The 25,837-nt window shown below is 39.7% G+C and overlaps 1 protein-coding gene across 1 annotated transcript in view; it reads right to left on the bottom strand.

Moving 5' to 3' along the window:
• LOC128636223 (synaptotagmin-7-like) overlaps positions 1–25,837 on the bottom strand; it is a 990,418-nt gene that overhangs the window by 152,762 nt on the left and 811,819 nt on the right. Inside the window, exon 9 of the mRNA XM_053689266.1 lies at positions 25,226–25,343. Within this exon, the coding sequence (XP_053545241.1) occupies positions 25,226–25,343 (118 nt within the window). The remainder of the gene's footprint in view (positions 1–25,225; positions 25,344–25,837) is intronic.

Consider the following 25,837-nt stretch of genomic DNA (forward strand, 5'->3'; position numbering starts at 1 on the left):
AGTTACATCAAAATATGGCATCAAGACACACTTTTAAAAATAAAATCAGAATTACACCCTTAAAGACCAAACGTTCCCAAATTGCATTTTAAAAAGGGATTGGCAAATGTCAGAAGTTTGACATTTAAAAGGTAGAACAAATTTTCTTCTTGATATTTTATTGTTTCTACAGCAGAAATGATAACATTTGGATATTACTTTGGAATAGTGATTCCATAGAAAGCTGTACAAATTAGCATTCATATGTTAATATTCAAATGCTACGTTCAATAATCAACAATAATCTAATCCAAACATTTTTGTTGTTGTTTGAGATCTGTTCAGAACCTTGTCTCTTGTAGCAAATCTTTTTTTAACTCTCATCTTTTGGCTGATCTTCTCAGAACCATCGTCTCTTGGCAGACCTATCTGAAACATTTATTTCTTGGCCGATTTACAAAGAACTTGTTGTTTTTTTTTTTAAATCATTCGGAACCTTAAGCTAATGCATTAAAAAAAATTATGCGATGGCTCAGTTTAGTTTAGCCACCATTAACCACTTCACATTAAGTAATGAGCATTAAAAAGCCATAACAGTCAAAACACACAGTAGAAATACAGCTTGGGACACACGGAGCACTGCTGGTCCTGAGCAGATCCAGTCTCATGAATCAGCAGTAGGGATGGGCGAATGTTTCTAAAAATTCGAAATTTAAAAAAAAAAATTATGCATTCATTCATTCAAATCGAATTTCGAATGTTTATATAACATTCTATTTTCAAATTTTTGTTTTCTAATTTTCCAAATAAAATTCAAAAATATTCGTTAGAATAATAGAATGTTTAGCTATGTATTCATTCAATTTCGAAATGTAATATTCGAATTCGAATGTGACATTCAAGTTTGAAATAGTATTTCTAGTCTACAACTTTGTTTAATAAATTTAATATTTGAATTTGAATGCTACATTCGACTGTCACATTCGAATTCGAAATAGTATTTCTAGTTTACAACTGTGTTTAATAAATGTGACATTCAAATTCAAAATAGTATTTCTAGTCTAATACTGTATTTTATAAATGTAATATTCAAATTCTAATGTGATATTCGATTCGAATGTGATATTCGATTAGAATGTGATATTCAAATTCGAAATAGTGTTTCTAGTCTACAATTGTGTTTTATAAATGTAATATTCGAATTCAAAAGTGACATTCGAATTCTAATGTGACATTCGATAACTGTAAATAACTTTCGAAAATCAAATTTTTAAGAATATTATAGTTATTTCTACAATAACATTCCTTCTAACATTCGGATTCGAATATAAACACATTCGCCCATCCCTACTCAGCAGCAGCAGTTTCTCGCTTGGGACCAGCAGTGCTTTGTGAGTCCTAAGCGGTAGTTCTACTGTGTGTTTAACTCCTTTGCAGGGGTTAAATGCAGTAGTGCAGTGTCGATAGTATTAAAATTACATCCTCTAACAAATAAGCGCATTTCATTTTCAACTATTTATGGCCCTTTATTATTAAAGGGATATTAAACCCAATTTTTTTCTTTCATGATTTAGACAGAGCGTGTCATTTTAAGCAACTTTCAACTTTACTCCTATTATAATTTTTTCTTTGTTCTCTTGGTATCTTTATTTGAAAAAAGTAGGAATGTATGGTTTAGGCCCCCGGCGCATTTTTGGTTCAGAACCCTGGCTAGCACTTGCTGATTGGTGGATACATTAAGCCACCAATCAGCAAAAACAACCCAGGCTCTCCTAAGCATATATTCCTACTTTTTCAAATAAAGATACCAAGAGAACGAAGAAAATTTGACAATAGGACTACATTAGAAAGTTGATTAAAATTGCATGCTCTATCTGAATCATGAAAGTTAAATTTTGACTTTAGTGTCCCTTTAATACAGGTAAAAAAAACCTTAACCAAACACCCTGGGACTGGAAAAAGTTTGGATTTCAGAATATTTGTACATTCACATTTGTAAACAGTGGGACAGTTTGGAGAGGAGATGGGACCAAGTGTAAACAACAATATGTTATGTCATTTAGACAATATTTACATGTCATTATACAGCTTATATATGTAGCCTAAAGGTAGTTTTATATCATTTAATACCATTGTACATATAGCACGATCAGAAAGATAGTACAGTACTCTAAATCAGAGAGGTAATATTTGTTGTTTTAAATACATATAGACAATTATTTGTATTTTAGATCACAAAACCAGACTCAGACAGAGAAGATTGTGACTTACTAGTGAGGGAAATAGTAATTATAATAAAAAATGATTCATTAAAAAGTTTGGATTTCTGAATAATTGTGGATTTTGGCCTTCTAGGTTAGGGATTTGTACCTGTATTATATACTCCCCATACTGAGGTACATATCAGTTCTGGTTGCTACGAGGTATCTATTAGATGCAGATATATATTTGCTTGTATTTGTGTTACACATAAACATAATATTGTATTTGATCTAAGCTCATACACCCTTCTCTGCTCTCGCAGTGTCTGGTCAATGAGTAGCTAAATCTCCCAGTGCCCTCTGGGTAATGAGGCTGTTATTGCTTCCACTGACTTCCTCCCTGTATGTGCTCATACTACTGTTTGACTCATTGGCGGCCGTGGGGTTCACCCGCTGGGAGCTGTCACAGGTAATAAAGCTCAGGATTTCTGCCCAGCCATTCATTTCCCTGAGTGCTCTCTTTATTTCTTAGGGGTGGGGGAGGTTGGTTGTTTCAGTTTAGCTTTTGTATATTCATCACACAATCTCAACAGGGGATGCAATATGAAGATATTAAAGGGATATGAAAACCAAATATTTTCTTTTGTGATTCACATAAACCGTCATTTTAAATAACTGCCCAATGTACTTTAATGATCTAATTTGCTTTGTTTTCTTGGTAGCCTTTGTTGAAAATCATACCTAGGTAGACTCAGGAGCTGGCTGCTGATTGGTGACTGCACATATATGCCTGTGGTCATTAAGCCCAAAATTTTCTTTTATGATTCAGATAGAACATACAATTTTGAACAACTTTCAAATTTAATTCTATTATCACATTTTCTTCATTCTCTTGTTATCCCATTGCTGAAGAGACAGCATTGCACTACTGGCAGGAAGCTGAACACATCTAGTTAGCCAATCACAAGAGACAAATGTGTGCAGGCACCAATTAGCAACAGCTCCCACTAGTGTATGATATGTGCGTATTCATTTTTTTAACAAGGGATACTAAGGGAACAAAGCACATTTGAAAATAGAAGTGAATTTAAAAGTGTCTTAAAATGACCTGCTCTATCTGACTCATACAAGTTTAATCTTGACTTTCCTATTCCTTTAACAATTGTGTTCATCTAGCTCTCAGTAGTTCATTGTTGCTGGTTCAGTAAAGGATACCAAGAGAATAAAACAAATTGATAACTGAAGAAAATTGAAAAGTTGCTTAAAAATGTATGTCCTTCCTCAATCATGAAATACAAATATTTGGTGTCATGCCCCTTTAAAGTGATGGTAAATTCTTCCAAAAAAACAGATCTGGAATGTTAGTGATATTTTAGATGGAGTTTAATTAATCAGTTGTAATGAGGTTGTGCGCTATAACTTACTTTTTAATTTAGATATAAAAATCAAATTCCTCCAACATTTTTCTGTGAGCTAACAGTTCGAATTGTTCTCCAATAAGCACTCTCCCCCCCCCATATGGCACTTGTGTTGTAGCTAGTTTACTGATTGGACAACAATTCAAACCATTAGCTCACAGAAAAATTTACTTTTGAAGAGGGCGGTGGAGCACGCTGAATTTAAATTTCATATCTTTATTTAAAAGTGAGTTATAGCGCAACTTCATTACATCTGATAAATGAAACTCCATCTAAAATATCCCTAACATTCCAGATCTGCTTTTATTAAGGGGAGAGTTTACCGTCACTTTAAGGGTTTATTACTTACTAACAAATTCCAGTCCTAGGCTCATATGAAGACTGTACATGATGTAACAAAGTTAACATAGTAGATAAGGTTGAAAAAAAACCAAAGTCCATCGAGTTCAACCTATACAAATCTAAAATACTTACAAAAAGCTCCAGTTAAGCTTAAATAACCCCACTAAAAGGTGATCCATTTAATACTAGCAAACATATCCATGAATTTTTTTTATATACAGAAATGTATCCAGACTATTTTTAATGTATCTAGGGTATTGACATTCACTACCTCCTTTGGTAATGAGTTCTACAATTTTATTGCTCTTACAGTGAAAAAATGTTTAGGTTGCAGGAGATTAAATTTCCTTTCCTCCAACCTTAAACTGTGACCTCTTGTCACAAACAATTTTCTTGGAATAAACAGAGCTCCCACCATCTCTGTATATGGGCCCTTGAATATATTTATATAAAGTAATCATGTCACCTCTCAAGCGCCTTTTTTTCTAAAGAAAACAGACCCAGTTTGGCTAGCCTCTCCTCATAGGTTAAATTCTCAATTCCCTTTATTAGCTTTGAGACCCTTCTCTGAACTTTTTCTAGTTCTGCAATATCTTTTTTTGCAATCGGTTCCACAGAACTGCACTCCATACTCAAGGTGAGGTCTTACCAGGGCTTTATATAGTGACAGAATTATGCTTTCCTCCCTTGAATCAATGTCTCTTTTAATACATGCTAGTATCTTATTAGCCTTTGAATCTGTTGCCCTGCATTGTGCACTCATCTTTAGCTTGTTATCTATTACTACTCCTAAATCCCTTTCCTCCTCTGTTTGGGCTAAGTCTTGTCCTGTTTAAAAATACGTTGCCTGCTTATTTTTTACTTCCAAAATGTAGAACCTTGCATTTTCCCGTATTAAATCTCATTTTTCCATTTACTTGCCCATACTTCTAATTTTTGCAGATCCCTTTGTAATGAAAGTTCACCCTACTCTGACCTAATGACCTTACTTAACTTAGTATCATCTGCAAAAATAGAGATGTCGCTATTTAATCCTTGCTCCAAGTCATTTTATAAAAATATTAAAAAGAATAGGGCCCAGTACTGATCCCTGGGGAACTCCACTGATTACCTTTCCTTAACATGATGGCTAATTAAAAGCTTTGGTAAACGGTTATGAACAACAAGACGTGCTGGGTGTAAGAATTTCTCTTTCCTAATAAGGCAGAATCTGCTCAAACATTTCAGCTGTCTGTTTGGAGATAATCAAATAATTGAGTGCTGTCAGCTGATCAACCTCAATGTCAAATTATTCTTTGTACTCTCTATTTTTGGCATGAAATCCAAATGTTTTTTTTTTTTCTTTATGATTCAGACACTTTTAAATGACGGCAACTCTACTTCTATTATCTAATGGCCTTCATTCTCTTGGTATCATTTGTTAAAGAGCAGTAATATAATTGTGGGAGCTAGCTAAAACCATCAGGTAAAGCCAATGACAAGAGACATATGGTGTGTAGCTACCGATCACCAGCTATCTCCCAGTATTGCATTACTGCTACTGAGCCCCTATCTAGGTATGCTTTTCAACACAGGACACCAAAAAAATGAAGGATATTAGATAAGAGCAGTATTTGAAAAGTTGTTTAAAATAATATGATCTATCCTTATTATGATCTAGTTTTTGTCTCTAAAACTAACCTTTAAATCAAACTGCCATCACTATTGAGGAAGCACATATTTGTTAAAAACAAACCACAAACAAAATATGGTATGAAGGGGATTGAATAATGTATGTGAAGCTGTTGTGAAGATGCCAAGCCCAGAATGATGCACAAGCACAGAAGGAAACTAGAACCACTCCGGGGCTTTTAAGGAAATTCAAAAGAAACAGTAAAGTCAAAATGTTTATTTCATATTTCACACCCAAGAACATGCAAATGAAAACAACTTTCTAATTTTCTTCTATTATCAAATTGTCTCCATTCTTTTGGTATCCTTAGTTGGACAGCTTACCTAGGTAGGCTCAAGAGAGGCAATACCACCTATGGGAGTTATCTGGTGACTGCACATATAATGCCACTTGTCATTGGCATGATACATTGGCCCAGATTTATTCTAGATCGGAGCGGACAGGGGCGGACATCTTCACCCCATGTCCTACCCGGCCATAGCATCCTATCGGGCACAAAATGCTGCCACAATTTATCATTGCTTACTAAGCTAAGTGTGCAACCCTGCATGCGTGCAGTCAATCATTCGCAAGCAGGGGCTGTCAATCTCCCTGCTCTGAAAAGTCTGGGAGGATTGACATACGTCACATAACAGGTGGCGTAGTGGCTGATGACTGCTGCTTCTTAACCTCCCACACCAGGCTGAAGGCTCGCTCGTCCAAACCTGCAGTCACCGTTTTTATTTATTTATTTTTTATAAAAAAAAATTGATTCCTCTTCCTATCCAAATCTGACCCACCCTAGGTATGAGTTCGAGAACATGGGTAAGCATGGTGCACTTTGCAGAAACAAGAATCAGGGAAATGGCAACTGAAACATGGCAAGAAAAATGAAAAAGGTGACTAGTAGGAAAAGATAAACGTCATTGAGGGGTAAAACATTAAAAGAATGGGCTAAGAACACACACTACTGACCTAGAACTGTATGTGTGTTATCCCCTGCAAAGCTGTTAAACCAAATGACCCCCTTGTACCTAAGTAGCAGCAATAAATCTCCCCAAAAATCACTTGTTCGGGGTGATTATCAGGCTCTGCTCCTTGTTCAACTGGTCACGCAAGTGCAGGGGCGGAACTGCACAATAAAATACTTGTGCAATAGTTACTATGGGGCTCGAGTTTACATTTCACTCTGTTGAGAAAAAAAACTTACCTTTTAAACTTGACAGCATGCTCCAGCTTCCTCCACCTGTCACAAGCCTCATCCTGGGACTAAAATGAGGAATCGGCTTCCTCCAATCACGTCGTTGAATCAGACACTGATTCCCCCGGGGGGGGGGGGGGCGAAAGACGTGATTGGAGGATGACCTATCATCATTTCTGACGTCAAAAATGGCTTGCAACGACCGGAGGAAGACGGAGGCGGAGTCAGGAGTAAAAGGTAAGATTTTCTTTTTCACAACAGGAGTGAAATGTAAATTTTATGAATAAAGTGCCCCTGTTTTTAATCAAATATTTAAAAAACCGGCGCAACATTTAGCATCAAAATTGACATTCACTTTAAGCAGGAAAGATTGGAGAGCAAATTAGAAGCAGCAGACGCACAGCGATGTCAATCAGCGGTTCTGAAAACCATAGAAGTATGGCCGCTCTCATTTTGAGCACAGGAAGTCACCAGCCCTTTTTACATTCTGGCTTATGCTTGTACACATGCTGTAAAAAAAGATAGTACACTTTACTTGCCTGACCACCCCCACTACTGAGAGGTACCCTAATTCAAACTGGTTTTGTCTTTAGAAAAGTAAACTGTTTAAATTTTATTCACCAGAACAGATAATTTATAAAAAAACTATTGGCGAGATTACGAGTTTTGCGCTATGAGGGGTGCGTTGCTAACTTGCATGTTATTCTCACCGCCTCACTTACCTACAGCGCTGGTATTACAGTCTTTACAAACCCGGCGTTAAAGGCCAAGAAGTGAGCGCCGTAGAGCAAAATTGAACTCCATACCGCACTCCAATTACCAGCGCTGCATTAAGATGAGCGGTGAGCTTGTTGTACGTGCTTGTGCACACTATTTCCACCATATACACTCAATGGGGAGAGCCGGCTGAGAAAAAGTCTAACACCATGCAAAAAAGCAGTGTAAAACTCAGTAACGCAGCCCCATTGATTCCTATGGGGAAACAAAATTTATGTTTACACCTAACTGAACTCCGAGTCTAAACACCCCTAATCTTACACTCTATTAACCCTAATCTGCCGCCCCGACATCGCTGACACCATACATTATATTTATTATCCCCTAAATCTGCCCGACTCAGGACATCGCCCGCCACCATAATCTATACTTATTAACTCCTAATCTGCTGCCCCAACATCGGCCCACACCTACATTATATTTATTAACCCCTAATTCTCCCTCCCCCAATGTCGCTGCAAACCCCCCCCCCCATACCTACCATTATTAAACCCTAATCTGCCGCCCCAACCATCGCCGCCACTATTCTAAATGTATTAACCCCCTAAACCTAAGTTTAACCCTAACCCCCCCTAACTTAAATTAATTTAAATAAATCTAATATAAATTACTATTACTTAACTAAATTTATTCCTATTTAAAACTAAATACTTACCTGTAAAATAAACCCCTAAGATAGCTACAATATAACTAATAGTTACATTGTAGCCTAGCTTAAGGTTTATTTCTCCAACATTGGTGTTGCTCAGGTCCACGGCGTCATCCTTACTCTGTTGGATATTCTCTTCCCCAACAGGAAATGGCAAAGAGTCCAGCAAAGCTGGTCACATGATCCCTCCTAGGCTCCGCCCCACCCTAGTCATTCTCTTTGCCATTGCACAGGCAAACATCTCCACGGAGATGGTTAAGAGATTTTGGTGTTTAAATGTAGTTTTTATTCTTCTATCATGTGTTTGTTATTTTTAAAATAGTGCTGGTATGTACTATTTACTCTGAAACAGAAAAGGATGAAGATTTCTGTTTGTAAGAGGAAGATGATTTTAGCAGGACAGTAACTAAAATCGATTGCTGTTTCCCACAAGGACTGTTGAGATGAAGTAACTTCAGTTGGGGGAAACAGCAGACTTTTCTGCTTAAGGTATGACTAGCCATATTTCTAACAAGACCATGTAATGCTGGAAGGCTGTCATTTCCCCTCATGGGGACGGTAAGCCATTTTCTTAGTCAAACATAAAAAGAATAAAGGGCTTAAAAAAGGGCTTAAAAAACTGGGTAGACATTTTTATGGGCCTAAAACGATTGCTTTATTGGGGCATATTATGCAGATTCTGCTAATAATTGGCATTATAATCCTGTGGGGGAACGTTTAAAAAAAACGGCAGGCACCTGTGTTGGAACCTTTTTTAGTCTGGGGGCCTTTCTAGTCTATAGACTGAGCCTCTATTTTCGCGCCATTACCTGCGCAGTTGTTTTTGGAGTGCAAGGCATGCAGATGCATGTGTGAGGATCTAAGAATCACTAAAAAAGCTTCTAGAAGGCGTCATTTGGTATCGTATTCCCCTTCTGGGCTTGGTTGGGTCTCAGCAAAGCATATAGCTGGGACTGTATAGGGGTTCCGTTATTTTAAGGGTTAAAGCCTCTGAAAATTGGTGTGCAATACTTTTAATGCTTTAAGACACTGTGGTGAAATTTTGGTAATTTTTTGAACAATTCCTTCATACTTTTTCACATAATCAGTAATAAAGTGTTTTCAGTTTGAAATTTAAAGAGACAGTAACGGTTTTATTTTAAAACGTTTTTTGTGCTTTGTTGACAAGTTTAAGCCTGTTTAACATGTCTGTACCTTCAGATAAGCTATGTTCTATATGTATGAAAGCCAATGTGTCTCCCCATTTTAATTTTATGTGATAATTGTGCCATAGTGTCCAAACAAAGTAAGGACAGTAATGCCCACAGATAATGATATTGCCAAGATGATTCCTCAAATGAGGGGAGTAAACATGATACTACATCATCCCCTATTGTGTCTACACCAGTTTTGCCCACACTGGAGGCCCCTAGTACATCTAGTGCGCCAATACTTATTACCAATGCAACAATTAACGGCTGTAATGGATAAATCCATAGCAAATCTTTTATCCATAATGCCTACTTACTCAGAGAAAGCGCGATTGCTCTGTTTTAACACTGAAGAGCAAGAGGGCGCTGATGATAACTGTTCCGACATACCCTCACACCCCAATCTCAAGGGGCCATGAGGGAGGTTTCTGTCTGATGGAGAAATCTCAGATTCAGGAAAAATTTCTCATCAAGCTGAACCTGATGTTGTGACATTTAAATTTAAATTAGAACATCTCACGCGCACTACCTTAAGGAGGTTGTTATCTACTCTGGATGATTGTGACAATCTTGGTCATTCCAGAGAAATTATGTAAGATGGACAAGTTCCCTAGAGGTTCCGGTGCCCCCCGACGCTTTTTCCTATACCCAAGCGGGTGGCGGACATAGTAATAAGAATGGGAAAAGCCCGGCATACCTTTTGTTCCCCCCCCCTATATTTAAGAAATTATTTCCTATAGTCGACCCCAGATAGGACTTATGGCAGACAGTCCCCTAAGGTCGAGGGGGCGGTTTCTACTCTAAACAAACGCACTACTATTCCTATCGAAGATAGTTGTGCTTTCAAAGATCCTATGGATAAAAAAATTAGAGGGTTTGCTTAAAAAAAATTTTTGTACAGCAGGGTTACCTTCTACAAACCAATTTCATGCATTGTTCCTGTCACTACGGCAGCGTGTTTCTGGTTCGAGGAACTAGAAAAGTCGCTCAGTAGAGAATCTTCATATGAGGAGGTTATGGACAGAGTTCACGCACTTAAATTGGCTAACTCTTTTGTTTTGGTTGCCGCTTTGCAATTAGCTAGAATTAGCGGCGAAAAATTCAGGGTTTGCTATCGTGGCGCGCAGAGCGCTTTGGCTAAAGTCTTGGTCAGCGATGTGTCCTTCCAGACAAAATTGCTTAACTTCCTTTCAAAGGTAAAACACTTATTTTGGACCAGATTTGAAAGAGATATTTCAGGACATCACTGGGGGAAAGGGCCACGCCCTCCCACAAGGATAGGTCTTTTAAGGCTAAAAATAAGCCCTAATTTTTGTCCCTTTCGCAGAAACGGACCAGCCTCTAATTCTGCATCCTCTAAGCAAGAGGGTAATGCCTCACAGCCCAAACCAGCCTGGAAACCAATGCAAGGCTGGAACAAGGGTAAGCAGGCCAAGAAGCCTACCACTGCTACCAAAACAGCATGAAGGGATAGCCCCCGATCCGGGACCGGATCTAGTGGGGGCAGACTCTCTCTCTGTTGCTCAGGCTTGGGCAAGAGATGTTCAGGATCCTTGGGCGCTAGAAATAGTTTCTCAAGGTTATCTCCTGGAATTCAAGGAACTACCCCCAAGGGGAAGGTTCCACAGATCTCACTTATCCTCAAACCAAATAAAGAGACAGGCATTCTTACATTGTGTAGAAGACCTGTTAAAGATGGGAGTGATACATCCAGTTCCAATAAGAGAACAAGGAATGTGATTTTATTCCAATCTGTTCGTAGTTCCCAAAAAAGAGGGAAACATTCAGACCTATTTTTGGATCTGAAGATCCTAAACAAATTTCTCAGGGTACCATCGTTCAAAATGGAAACTATTCGAACGATCATACCCACCATCCAGGAAAGTCAATTTATGACTACCGTGGACTTAAAGGATGCGTACCTACATATTCCTATCCACAAGGAACATCATCAGTTCCTAAGGTTCGCTTTTTCTGGACAAAGCATTACCAGTTTTGTGGCACTTCCATTCGGATTAGCCACTGCTCCAAGGATTTTCACAAAGGTACTAGGGTCCCTTCTAGCGGTTCTAAGACCAAGGGGCCATTGCAGTAGTACCTTACTTGGACGACATCCTAATTCAAGCGTGTCCCTGTCAAAAGCAAAGGCTCATACGGACATCGTCCTAGCCCTTTCTCAGATCTCACGGATGGAAGGTGAACAAAGAAAGAAGTTCTCTGTCCCCGTCAGACAAGAGTTCCCTGCTTGGGGAACAATAATAGATTCCTTAGAAATGAGGTTTTTCTGACAGAGGTCAGAAAATCAAAACTTCTAAGCTCTTGTCAAGTACTTCATTCTGTTCCTCATCCTTCCATAGTTGCAGTGCATGGAAGTAATAGGGATTGATGGTTGCAACAATGGACCTAGTTCCTTTTGCACGAATTCATCCTAAGACCAATTACAACTGTGCATGCTCAGACAGTGGAATGGGGATTATACAGACTTGTCTCCGATGATTCAAGTAGACACAAAAGACCAGAGATTCACTTCGTTGGTGGCTGACCCCTGGACAATCTGTCACAGGGAATGAGCTTCCGCAGGCCAGAGTGGGTCATTGTCACGACCGACGCCAGTCTAGTGGGCTGGGGTGCGGTCTGGGAATCCCTGAAAGCTCAGGGTCTATGGTCTCGGGAAGAGTCTCTTCTCCCGATAAACATTCTGGAACTGAGAGCGATATTCAATGCTCTCAGAGCTTGGCCTCAACTAGCAAAGGCCAAATTCATAAGGTTCCAATCAGACAACATGACGACTGTTGCTTATATCAATCATCAGGGGGGAACAAAGAGTTCCCTGGCGATGAAAGAAGTGACCAAAATAATTCAATGGGCGGAGGATCACTCCTGCCACTTGTCTGCGATCCACATCCCAGGAGTGGAAAATTGGGAAGCGGATTTTCCTGAGTCGTCAGACATTTCATCCGGGGGAGTGGGAACTCCATCCGGAAATCTTTGCCAAATAACTCAATTATGGGGCATTTCCAGACATGGATCTGATGGCGTCTCGTCAGGACTTCAAGGTTCCTTGCTACGGGTCCCAGATCCAGGGATCCCCAAAGGCGACTCTAGTAGATGCACTAGTAGCACCTTGGACTTTCAACCCTAGCTTACGTATTCCCACACCGTTTCCCTCTCATTCCCAGGCTGATAGCCAGGATCAATCAGTAGAGGGCCTCGGTGATCTTGATAGCTCCTGCGTGGCCACGCAGGACTTGGTATGCAGACCTGGTGAATATGTCATCGGCTCCACCATGGAAGCTACCTTTGAGACAGGACCTTCTTGTTCAGGGTCCATTCGAACACCCAAATCTGGTCTCCCTCCAAACTGACGGCCTTGGAGATTGAACGCTGATTCTATCAAAGCGTGGGTTTCAGGATTCGGTGATAGATACTCTGGTTCAGGCCAGAAAAACCTGTAACTAGAAAAATTTACCATAAAATATGGAAAAAATATATCTGTTGGTGTGAATCCAAAGGATTCCCATGGAATAAGATAAAAATTCCTAAGATTCTCTCCTTTCTTCAAGAAGGTTTGGAGAAAGGTTTATCTGCAAGTTCTCTAAAGGGACAGATCTCTGCTTTTATCTGTCTTAACTACACAGAAGACTGGCAGCTGTGCCAGATGTTCAAGCATTTGTTCAGGCTCTGGTTAGGATCAAGCCTGTTTACAGACCTTTGACTCCTCCCTGGAGTCTAAATCTAGTTCTTTCAGTTCTTCAAGGGGTTCCGTTTGAACCCTTACATTCCGTAGATATTAAGTTACTATCTTGGAAAGTTTTGTTTTTGGTTGCAATTTCTTCTGCTAGAAGAGTTTCAGAGTTATCTCGCTCTGCAGTTGTTCTCCTCCTTATCTGGTGTTCCATGCAGATAAGGTGGTTTTGCGTACTAGCCTGGTTTTCTTCCTAAAGTCGTTTCTAACAAAAAATATTAACCAGGAGATAGTTGTACCTTCTTTGTGTCCGAATCCAGTTTCAAAGAAGGAACGTTTTTTACACAATGTCTGGACGTTGTCCGTGCTCTAAAGTTCTATTTAGAGGCTACTAAAGATTTCAGACAAACATCTCCTTGTTTGTTGTTTATTCTGGTAAAAGGAGAGGTCAAAAAAGCGACTTCTACCTCTCTTTCCTTTTGGCTTAAAAGCATTATCCTTTTGGCTTATGAGACTGCTGGACGGCAGCCTCCTGAAAGAATCACAGCTCACTCCACTAGGACTGTGGCCTTCCACATGGGCCTTCAAGAACGCGGCCTTCTGTTGACCAGATATGTAAGGCAGCGACTTGGTCTTCACTGCACACTTTTGCCAAATTTACAAATTTGATACTTTTTGCTTCTTCGAGAGGCTATTTTTTGGGAGAATAGGTTTTGCAAGCTGTGGTGCCTTCCGTTTAGGTGACTGATTTGCTCCGTCCCTTCATCCGTGTCCTAAAGCTTTGGTATTGGTTCCCACAAGTAAGGATGAAGACGTGGCCACCGGCACACCACCATGTTGTAGCAAACAGAATTTAAGCTTACCTGATAAATTACTTTCTCCAACGGGTGTGTCCGGTCCACAGCCCGCCCTGGTTTTTAATCAGGTCTGATGAATTATTTTCTCTAACTACAGTCACCACGGTATCATATGGTTTCTCCTATATATATTTCCTCCTGTCCGTCGGGTCGAATGACTGGGGTGGCGGAGCCTAGGAGGGATCATGTGACCAGCTTTGCTGGGACTCCTTTGCCATTTCCTGTTGGGGAAGAGAATATCCCACAAGTAAGGAATGACGCCGTGGACCGGACACACCGTTGGAGAAAGTAATTTATCAGGTAAGCATAATTCTGTTTCTTTTATTTATACAGGGAAGTTAGTATTTCTTTTAACTAGGCAGAATAGTTACTAAATAGTTATTAACTATTTAATAACTACCTAGCTAAATTAAATACAAATTGACCTACTAAAATAAAACCCTAACCTAAGTTACACTAACACCTAACACTACACTACAATTAAATAACTTACCTAAATAAATACAATTAAATAAATCAAATACAACTTAGCTAAATTAAAAAAAAACACTAATTTACAGAATATAAAAAACCAAATTACAAGATCTTTAAACTAATTACACCTAATCTAATAGCCCTATCAAAATAAAAAAAGCACACCCAAAATAAAAAAAAAAACCTAGCCTAACCTAAACTACCAATAGCCCTTAAAAGGGCCTTTTGCGGGGCATTGCCCCCAAAGAAATCAGCGCCTTTTACTTGTAAAAAAAAAATACACACAACCCGCCAAAAGGTAAAAACCCACCCCCACACAACCAACCCCCAAATAAAACCCTAACTAAAAAACCCTAAGCTCCCTTTGCCCCTGAAAGGGCATTTGGATGGGCATTGCCCTTAAAAGGGCATTTAGCTCTATTGCAGCCCAAAGCCCTAACCTAAAAATAAAACCCACCCAATACACCCTTTAAAAATCCTAACACTAACCCCCGAAGATTCACTTACCGGGAGAAGTCTTCATCCAAGTGGCAAAATGTCCTTAACTAAGCCGGCAGAAGTGGTCCTCCAGACGGGCAGAAGTGGTCCTCCAGACGGGCAGAAGTCTTCATCCAGACAGCATCTTCTATCTTCATCCTTCCGACGCGGAGCGGCTCCATCTTCAAGACATCCGGCAAGGAGCGTCCTCTTCCAACGACGACTACCCGACGAATGAAGGTACCTTTAAGTGACGTCATCCAAGATGGCGTCCCTTAGAATTCTATCAGCCAATCGGAATTAAGGTTGAAAAAATCCTATTGGTTGATGTAATCAGCCAATAGGATTGAGCTAGCATTCTATTGGCTGATTGGAACAGCCAATAGAATGTGAGCTCAATCCTATTGCTGATTGGATCAGCCATTAGGATTGAACTTCAATCCTATTGGCTGATTGCACTCAGCCAATAGGATTTTTTCTAACCCTTAATTCTGATTGGCTGATAGAATTCTATCTAGCCAATCGGAATCTAAGGGACGCCATCTTGGATGAGTCACTTAAAGGTACCCTTCATTCATCGAGTCGTCGTCGTTGAAAGAGGATACTCGTGCCGGATGACTCTTAAGATGGAGCCGCTCTGCGTCGGAAGATGAAGATAGAAGAGGCTGTCTGGATGAAAATTCTGCCCCGTCTGGAGGACCAACTTCTGCCGTCTGGAGGACCACTTCTGCCGGCTTCGTTTGAGGACATCTTGTCGCTTGGATGAAGACTTCTCCCATGGGGGGTTTAGGATTTTTAAGGGTGTATTGGGTGGGTTTTATTTCTAGGTTGGGCCTTGCTGGGCTGCAATAGAACTAAATGACCCTTTTAAGAGTAATGCCCCATCCAAATGCCCTTTTCAGGGCAATGGGGAGCTTAGGTTTTTTTAGTTAGGGTTTTTACTGTTGGGGGGTTGTGTGTATTTTGTTTTACAGGTAAAAGAGCTGATTTCTTGGGGCAATGCCCCGCAAAAGGCCCTTTTAAGGGCTATTGGTAGTTTAGGTTAGGCTAGTTTTTTTTTATTTTGGGTGCGGGCTTTTTTATTTTGATAGGGCCTATTAGATTAGGTGTAATTAGTATAAAGATCTTTTAATTTGTTTTTATTTTCCTGTAATTTTAGTGTTTTTTTTTTTTTTTATTTAGCTAATTGTATTTGATCTTATTTAATTGCTATTTAATTTAGGTAATTTATTTAATTGTAGTGTAGTGTTAGGTGTTAGTGTAACTTAGGTTACGGTTTTATTTTACAGGTCAATTTGTATTTATTTTAGGTAGTATTAAATAGTTATCTAACTATTTAGTAACTAATCTGCCTAGTAAAAATAAATACAAACTTATAATTTAGTTAATGAAAGTAATTTATTTAGATTTATTTAAAATATATTCTAAGTTAGGGGGATTATGGCTTTAGAGTAGGTCTCTAGGGTTAATAAATTCAGAATAGTGGCGGCGACGTTGGGGATGGCAGATTAGGGGTTAATAAATGTAATGTAGGTTGCGGCGATTTTAGGGACAGCAGATTGAGGTTAATAATATTTAACTAGTGTTTGCGAGGCGGGAGTGCGGCGGTTTAGGGGTTAATATGTTTATTCTAGTGGCGGCGATGTCCGGAGCAGCAGATTAGGGGTTAATATTTTTATTTTAGTGTTTGCGATGTGGGAGGGCCTCAGTTTAGGGGTTAATAGGTAGTTTATGGGTGTTAGTGTGCTTTTAGCACTTTAGTTATGAGTTTTATGCTACAGCTTTGTAGCGTAAAACTCATAACTACTGACTTTAAAATGCGTTAGGAATCTTGCGGGATAGGCTGTACTGCTCACTTTTTGGCCTCCCAGGACAAACTCGTAATACCGGCGCTATAGAAGTCCCATAGAAAAAAAGACTATACGCAATTTGCGTAAGTTGGTTTGCGGTAAGGCCAAAAAAGTGTGCAGTGCCCCTAAACCTGCAAGACTCGTAATAGCAGCGGGCATAAAAAAAGCAGCGTTAGGACCTGTTAACGCTGCTTTTACACCTTACCGCAAAACTCGTAATCTAGGCGTATATAACCTTGCTATTGTGTTTGTTTAATGTGCAATGCCCCTTTAACTGTCACAGAGGACACAGTGTATTTCAGCCCTCTTTGTTACTTCAAGGGACATTAAACACTAAATAAATGATAGATAGAATGAAGCATTCCAATAAAAGATAAGTCTGAGAATAACATGTAGATTTATATTATAAAGTTTCATTAGCTATTAAATATTTATCTAGCTCCTTCGAATACGATCGGGTTAATTGACACCCCCCCCCTTCTTTTCATGTCCGCTCGCACATTGATAATATGCCCCCCCCTTACGCTGTATATAAAACAATGGGAGCTGCCATGTTGAAAACTTAGGTTACCTTCTCTGCTCTGGCCAATTAGGGACAGTTATAAATAGGCCACTAGAGTGTGCAGCCAATGACTGTGTGGAATATAACAGTGATCTGCACTTCCATTTTTAACAGGAACTGAAAAGCTCACAATTTCAGAATGGAATTACAGGAAAAGGGGACAAAATAAATAATAAAAGTATATTGCAGAGTCTTTTTAAATATATACGATTTATAATTTTATTTTACCATCTCAAAGTGTTTAATATCCCTTTAAGGGGTTAAACAAGCCATTTTTTATAACCCTGTAAAACACTTTCATCAAAATGGATATATAAATGCAAATAAATAAATGAATCACTTCAGAGTCAGTTTGTAATTCCTTCTAGAATATCACACATATTCCAGCTACACAGAGTTAGTGCATTATCTTTTTTTTAACTTGCAACTGCCCTGAAGAAGAACCTTATCAGTTTAAGCAGCTTGTAGCTTACAGAGGAGGTTGGAAAAGCTCTGGGGAAGATGAAAGCGGGGAAGCCGTAGTCCCCTCCTTCTCATCTGGGTTTATCACCGCCAGGAAATACTACAATTTATTCCTAAGGATTTCCCCAGCTCTGGGAAAATCTTTGTTGTTATGTATGTTTTATCTTATGGTCATCCAATCTAATGGATCATGCTGAACCTGCCCTTTAATACCACTGTGTATATTTTATCTTATGGTCATCCAATCCAATGGATCATGCTGAACCTGCCCTTTAACACCACTGTGTATATTTTATCATATGGTTCATCCAATACTAATCGGATCATGCTGAACCTGCCCCTTTAACACCACTGTGTATATTTTATCTTATGGTCATCCAATATAATGGATCATGCCGAACCTGGCCCTCTTAACACCACTGTGTCTATTTTATCTTATGGTCATCCCAATCTAATGGATCAATGCTGAACCTGCCCTTTAACACCACTGTGTATATTTTATCTTATGGTCATCCAATCTAATGGATCATGCCGAACCTGCCCTTTAACACCACTGTGTATATTTTATCTTATGGTCATCCAATTTAATGGATCATGCTGAACCTGCCCTTTAACACCACTGTGTATATTTTATCTTATGGTCATCCAATCTAATGGATCATGCTGAACCTGCCCTTTAACACCACTGTGTATATTTTATCTTATGGTCATCCAATCTAATGGATCATGCTGAACCTGCCCTTTAACACCACTGTGTATATTTTATCTTATGGTCATCCAATCTAATGGATCATGCCGAACCTGCCCTTTAACACCACTGTGTATATTTTATCTTATGGTCATCCAATCTAATGGATCATGCTGAACCTGCCCTTTAACACCACTGTGTATATTTTATCTTATGGTCATCCAATCTAATGGATCATGCCGAACCTGCCCTTTAACACCACTGTGTATATTTTATCTTATGGTCATCCAATCTAATGGATCATGCTGAACCTGCCCTTTAACACCACTGTGTATATTTTATCTTATGGTCATCCAATCTAATGGATCATGCCAAACCTGCCCTTTAACACCACTGTGTATATTTTATCTTATGGTCATCCAATCTAATGGATCATGCTGAACCTGCCCTTTAACACAAATGTGTATATTTTATCTTATGGTCATCCAATCTTATAGATCATGCCGAATCTGCCCTTTAACACCACTGTGTATATTTGATCTTATGGTCATCCAATCTAATGGATCATGCTGAACCTGCCCTTCAACACTACTGTGTATATTTTATCTTATGGTCATCCAATTCAATGGATCATGCTAAACCTGCCCTTTAATACCACTGTGTATATTGTATCTTATGGTCATCCAATCTAATGGATCATGCTATGCCTGCCCTTTAACACCACTGTGTATATTTTACCTTATGGTCATCCAATCCAATGGATCATGCTAAACCTGCTCTTTAATACCACTGTGTATATTGTATCTTATGGTCATCCAATCTAATGGATCATGCTATGCCTGCCCTTTAACACCACTGTGTATATTTTATCTTATGGTCATCCAATCCAATGGATCATGCTACACCTTCCCTTTAACACCACTGTGTATATTTTATCTTATGGTCATACAATCTTATAGATCATGCCGAACCTGCCCTTTAACACCACTGTGTATATTTTATCTTATGGTCATCCAATCTAATGGATCATGCTACACCTTCCCTTTAACATCACTGTGGAGTCTATTAGAAATTGACAACATAATGGACATGATCCATAATTGCTCGTTATGTTGCGGAGTGGACTGGCTGTTCTAGTGAGATAATATTCAAAATGTATCATTGGGTGTTCCTGCCTTAACATATATAGTAGTGTTAAAGAGACAGTACAGTAAAATGGAACCTTTATGATTCAGATACTTCCCTATCTAATTCTATTATCAAGCTTGCTTTGTTTTGTTGAAGAGTAATCCAGTGTTTTTCAACGCCAGTCCTCAAGTACCTCTAACAACCAGATTTTCCTGATACCGTAACTAGAGCACAGGTGAAATAATCAGCTGATCAGTAACCATGGTTACTAAACTGCTTTCACCGATAAGATGATTATTTCACCTGTACAGTACTCTAGTTAAAGGGACAGCCAAGTCCAAAATAAACATTCATGATTCAGATAGGGCATGTCATTTTAAACAACTTTCCAATTTACTTTTATCACCAATTTTGCTTTGTTCGCTTGGTATTCTTAGTTGAAAGCTAAACCTAGGTAGTCTCATATGTTAATTTCTTAGACCTTGAAGGCCGCCTCTTATGTGAATGCATTTTGACAGTTTTTCACCACTAGAGGGCATTAGTTTATGTGTGTCATATAGATAACATTGAGCTCACGCACGTGAAGTTACCTAGGAGTCAGCACTGATTGGCTAAAATGCAAGTCTGTCAAAAGAACTGAAATAAGGGGGCAGCCTGCAGAGACTTAGATACAAGGTAATCACAGAGGAAAACAGTAAATTATTATAACTGTGTTGGTTATGCAAAACTGGGGAATGAGTAATAAAGGGATTATCTAGCTTTTAAAACAATAACAATTCTGGTGTTGACTGTCCCTTTAAGATATCATGAAAATCTGGCCTGTTAGGGGGATTTGAGGACTGTATACTAAATTGCAAAGTTATTTAAAATGAAATGTCCTATCTAAATCATGAAAGTTTATTTTTGACTTTACTGTCCCTTTAAGTGTAGTAATGCACTTAAATACAGACAAGAACCGTTGTGTAAATGAGTGTAATTGTTTACTATTCATATGTCCGGATCTTTCACCTTAGCATGCGACCACCCTTGTAAAGTACCTTGTCTAGTGGTCTCAAACCTAATGGGGTCTTGCTTTTTACTCTCTTTTTCATTATAAGGGACATGAGATCAGAAAATGTTCTTTTGTGATTCAGACAGAGATTACCCACACTAAAAAGGTTTCCAAACAAACTTCTATTATCAAATTAGCTTTGTTCCATGATATACCTAGGTAGGCATCTGGGGCACTACATAGCAGGAAATAGTGCTGCCCTCTAGTGCTCTAGCAAATGGATAACTGCTACCATATAGTGCTCCAGACACGTGCACGCTCCTGAGCTTATGTCCGTGCTTTTTAACAAGAGATACAAAGAGAATGAAGAAAATGTGATGATAGAAATAAATTACAAAGCTGCTAAAAATGGCCTGCTCTATCTGAATCATGAAAGAAATATGTTGGGGTTTGTGTCAGGTTTTGAATGGGTTTTTGTGCAGCGGGACGCGTTTTATGCGGCACGAAGTTAATGGTTGTGAGATACAAGCGTCTCTATTGATTTCAATGGCGCTGAACCTCGCCACTTGCTGCTCTGAATAGGGGCATAAACCTTTAGAAATTGCCCAATACTTAGACCAATGACGTTTTGTACAAATAGTTTTTTCCGCCGGAATGACAATATACTCGTTATTTGTGTGTGCAACCCACTTGGTATCACTCCGACTTATCTTGTAACTCCCCCCCCCCCATGGCTCCTTGAGTTGCGCTATAGAATTTCCACAAGATTACATTACTAATAAATACATCTTTTGTCTTTTCCATTGTTTAATGCAGAAACAGCTTCAATTTCACGGTGCAGCAGTGATTTAATGGGTTTTATCAATGCTGCAGAAATACTATCTCAGCTTTTATCAGTCTAAAAAATAGCTTTTAATGAGAAAAAGATGGATCACAGAGCATCATTTCAAGGTTTTGTTCTCTTTACTATTAACTCCCTCCTTCCTCCCTGTATACCAACGTCATTGTTTTTTTACTCTTTATCTTTTCTTTATGAAAAGTAGAGGTTTGTCTATAACTGCTACATTCCCGTAAAACCCATGGGTGTATTCCGTCTGGGCCTTGTGCAATGCTGCCCCCTGCCCGCGCACGAGCAATCACAGGTGGGGAGGAGCTGTTAAAGGGACAGTCAAGTCCAAAAAAAACTTTCATGTTTTAAATAGGGCATGCAATTTTAAACAACTTCCCAATTTACTTTTATCACCAATTTTGCTTTGTTCTCTTGGTATTCTTAGCTGAAAGCTAAAACTAGGAGGTTCATATGCTGATTTCTTAGACCTTGATGACTGCCTCTAGTCTGAATACATTTTGACCACTAGAGGGCATTAGTTCACGTGTTTCATATAGATAACATTGAGCTCATGCACGTAAAGTGTCCTAGGACTGAGCACTGATTGGCTAAACTGCATGTCTGTCAAAAGAACTGAAATAACGGGGCAGTCAGCAGAAGCTTAGATACAAGATAATCACAGAGGTAAAAAGTGTATTATTATAACTGTGTTGGTTATGCAAAACTGAGGAATGGTAATAAAGGGATTATCTATCTTTTTAAACAATAAGAATTCTGGTGTTGACTGTCCCTTTAATCTTCCCGTTCAGACGAGACCAGGGAGATTAACCCTTTGAGTGCTAAGCACTTTACCACCTGGGTGCTAAGATTTTTTTTTTTTTTTGAACAATTGTTTTTAAACTTTTTTTTCCCTTTTTTTCAGACCCCCAATATTTACATCTGTAGCTGCTTAGATGCCTGAGATACAGCAGCATGCCCCCTGCTCCTATACTTAACATTGTTAAGTATAAATAAAGTTGCGCGGTGACGTCATCACGTTATTGCCCGTGACGTCACCACGCAAAACGGAAAGCCCTGTCGATGCCTGTCACTCTACAGGCACGATCGCCGGGTGGGAGCCCCTAGATCTCCCTCAAGGTGGGGAGAGTGCTAGCGACGGCTCTGAGCCGTCATTGGCACCAGAGTGGGAAACTGCGTGATGGCTCAGAGTCGTCATTAGCACTCAAAGGGTTAAAATTGTCCACCTAAGAGGTGGAGACTGGAGAAGAGTTAGGGAAGCAGCAGTCTGATGACCACTGCTTGATAAATACAGACTGCAGGTTCTCTTGTGTCTGATGACCACTGCTTAATAAATACAGACTGCAGGTTCTCTTGTGTCTGATGACCGCTGCTTGATAAATACAGACTGCAGGTTCTCTTGTGTCTGATGACTACTGCTTGATAAATACTGACTGCAGGTTCTCTTGTGTCTGATGACCACTGCTTGATAAATACTGACTGCAGGTTCTCTTGTGTCTGATGACCACTACTTGATAAATACACACTGCAGGTTCTCTTGTGTCTGATGACCACTGCTTGATAAATACAGACTGCAGGTTCTCTTGTGTCTGATGACCACTGCTTAATAAATACAGACTGCAGGTTCTCTTGTGTCTGATGACCGCTGCTTGATAAATACTGACTGCAGGTTCTCTTGTGTCTGATGACCACTGCTTGATAAATACTGACTGCAGGTTCTCTTGTGTCTGATGACCACTGCTTGATAAATACTGACTGCAGGTTCTCTTGTGTCTGATGACCACTACTTGATAAATACACACTGCAGGTTCTCTTGTGTCTGATGACCACTGCTTGATAAATACAGACTGCAGGTTCTCTTGTGTCTGATGACCGCTGCTTGATAAATACTGACTGCAGGTTCTCTTGTGTCTGATGACCGCTGCTTGATAAATACTGACTGCAGGTTCTCTTGTGTCTGATGACCGCTGCTTGATAAATACTGACTGCAGGTTCTCTTGTGTCTGATGACCGCTGCTTGATAAATACTGACTGCAGGTTCTCTTGTGTCTGATGACCGCTGCTTGATAAATACAGACTGCAGGTTCTCTTGTGTCTGATGACCACTGCTTGATAAATACTGACTGCAGGTTCTCTTGTGTCTGATGACCACTGCTTGATAAATACACACTGCAGGTTCTCTTGTGTCTGATGACCACTACTTGATAAATACAGACTGCAGGTTCTCTTGTGTCTGATGACCACTACTTGATAAATACAGACTGCAGGTTCTCTTGTGTCTGATGACCGCTGCTTGATAAATACAGACTGCAGGTTCTCTTGTGTCTGATGACCGCTGCTTGATAATTACTGACTGCAGGTTCTCTTGTGTCTGATGACCACTGCTTGATAAATACAGACTGCAGGTTCTCTTGTGTCTGATGACCACTGCTTGATAAATACAGACTGCAGGTTCTCTTGTGTCTGATGACCACTGCTTGATAAATACAGACTGCAGGTTCTCTTGATGTCTGATGACCGCTGCTTGATAAATACAGACTGCAGGTTCTCTAGTGTCTGATGACCACTGCTTGATAAATACAGACTGCAGGTTCTCTTGTGTCTGATGACCCCTGCTTGATAAATACAGACTGCAGGTTCTCTTGTGTCTGATGACCGCTGCTTGATAAATACAGACTGCAGGTTCTCTTGTGTCTGATGACCGCTGCTTGATAAATACTGACTGCAGGTTCTCTTGTGTCTGATGACCGCTGCTTGATAAATACAGACTGCAGGTTCTCTTGTGTCTGATGACCGCTGCTTGATAAATACAGACTGCAGGTTCTCTTGTGTCTGATGACCACTGCTTGATAAATACAGACTGCAGGTTCTCAGTTGTAATGCGGCAAAGCCTTTGATAAATCGAGGCCTTTACGTCAGAGAAGCTGGATTGTCACCATCATAAAAATGATGGTGAAATTAACTAACACTTCAACATTTTACATTGTGCTGCTATCTTGTGCTCTTGCATTTGGATAACATTCTTGCAAAACTGTTGCTATATAGTGCTCCAGACACGTGCACACTCCTGAACTTTACATCCCTGCTTTACAACAAAAGATACCAAGAGAACAAAGAACATTTGCTAATAGAAATAAAGTTGTTTAAAATCACATGGTCTATCTGAATAATAAAAGAAAAATGATAGGTCTCATGTCCCTTTAACTGCTGAAATATACTATCCAGCTGTCTCATTCTATACCCATATAGTTCCTGCCCACCAATGATCTCCCCTTCTTTAAATTCCCCCTCCTGTAAGTCCTGGATGTGTGACAGAAAAAAAATAACTTTCTTGCTTACCCTAGTCTCTTACCTAAGTCAATGTGCATCGATCCAAAAATAAATCTGGCACAGGGTAACCTCATGTACTTGGCAGGACTCTCTGGCACAGTATGAGTTAAAAGGGACAACTTTCAGGGTGACCTCTGTACTTGGCAGGCCTCTCTGGCACAGTATGAGTTAAAAGGGACACTCTTTAGGGTAACCTCTGTACTTGGCAGGCCTCTCTGGCACAGTATGGAGTTAAAAGGGGACACTCTTCAGGGTGACCTCTGGACTTGGCAGGCCACTCTTGGCACAGTTTAAGTTAAAAGGGACACTCTTCGGGGGAACCTTGTACTTGGCAGGACTCTCTGGCACAGTATGAGTTAAAAGGGACACTTTTCAGGGTGACCTCTGTACTTGGCAAGACCTCTCTGGCACAGTATGAGTTAAAAGGCTATGCGTGTCCCATGTCAGCGTGCACTTCATTACTCACCATTAGCATCTCACTTGTCAATGAGTTCACCAGATCTGAAACTGAAGACCGCTGATTCAGTTTTCCTCTCTCCCTCATCTTGTTGACCTCTGTCCCGGTCCCCCGGTGGTGTTTGCGGCTTTACTGCCTTTGCGGTAATCTTTAGGGAAGAGAGAAGGAAAAAGCATGTTAGAAAACAGATTCTATATCTGCTGGCAACAGCCAGAAAAATGCCTAGCAGTGAAGTCTTCAGATATAGGCCAGCCCAGTAGACAAAAGGGGTTTCTTCAGTCCATCCTTTCTTAATAATATTATCAATCTCACAGAGCATATTTAGAGGAAACCCTGAAACTCAGCAATCAAATGTCTGAATTTGTGAATAACTCAATAAATCTCAACACTATCCCTACACAATGGCACTGCATCTCCGTGCATCACAGGTAGACTGTGTGTTCTTCATAAATGGGCATATCCTTTGTGTTCCTGTTCAGAGAGCTCATAGTCTAGTTGACATTCATAGCCATAGGCTTACCACAGAGGGCTACATTTATCAAGCTGCGTATGCAGCTATCGAGGCGCTTTGCTGCATGCTCGCGTGAGCGCTGTGTTTTTATGTCTTTGGCACAATAAATG

Source organism: Bombina bombina, chromosome 7 (genome assembly GCF_027579735.1).
Source record: "Bombina bombina isolate aBomBom1 chromosome 7, aBomBom1.pri, whole genome shotgun sequence".
Taxonomy (NCBI): domain Eukaryota; kingdom Metazoa; phylum Chordata; class Amphibia; order Anura; family Bombinatoridae; genus Bombina; species Bombina bombina.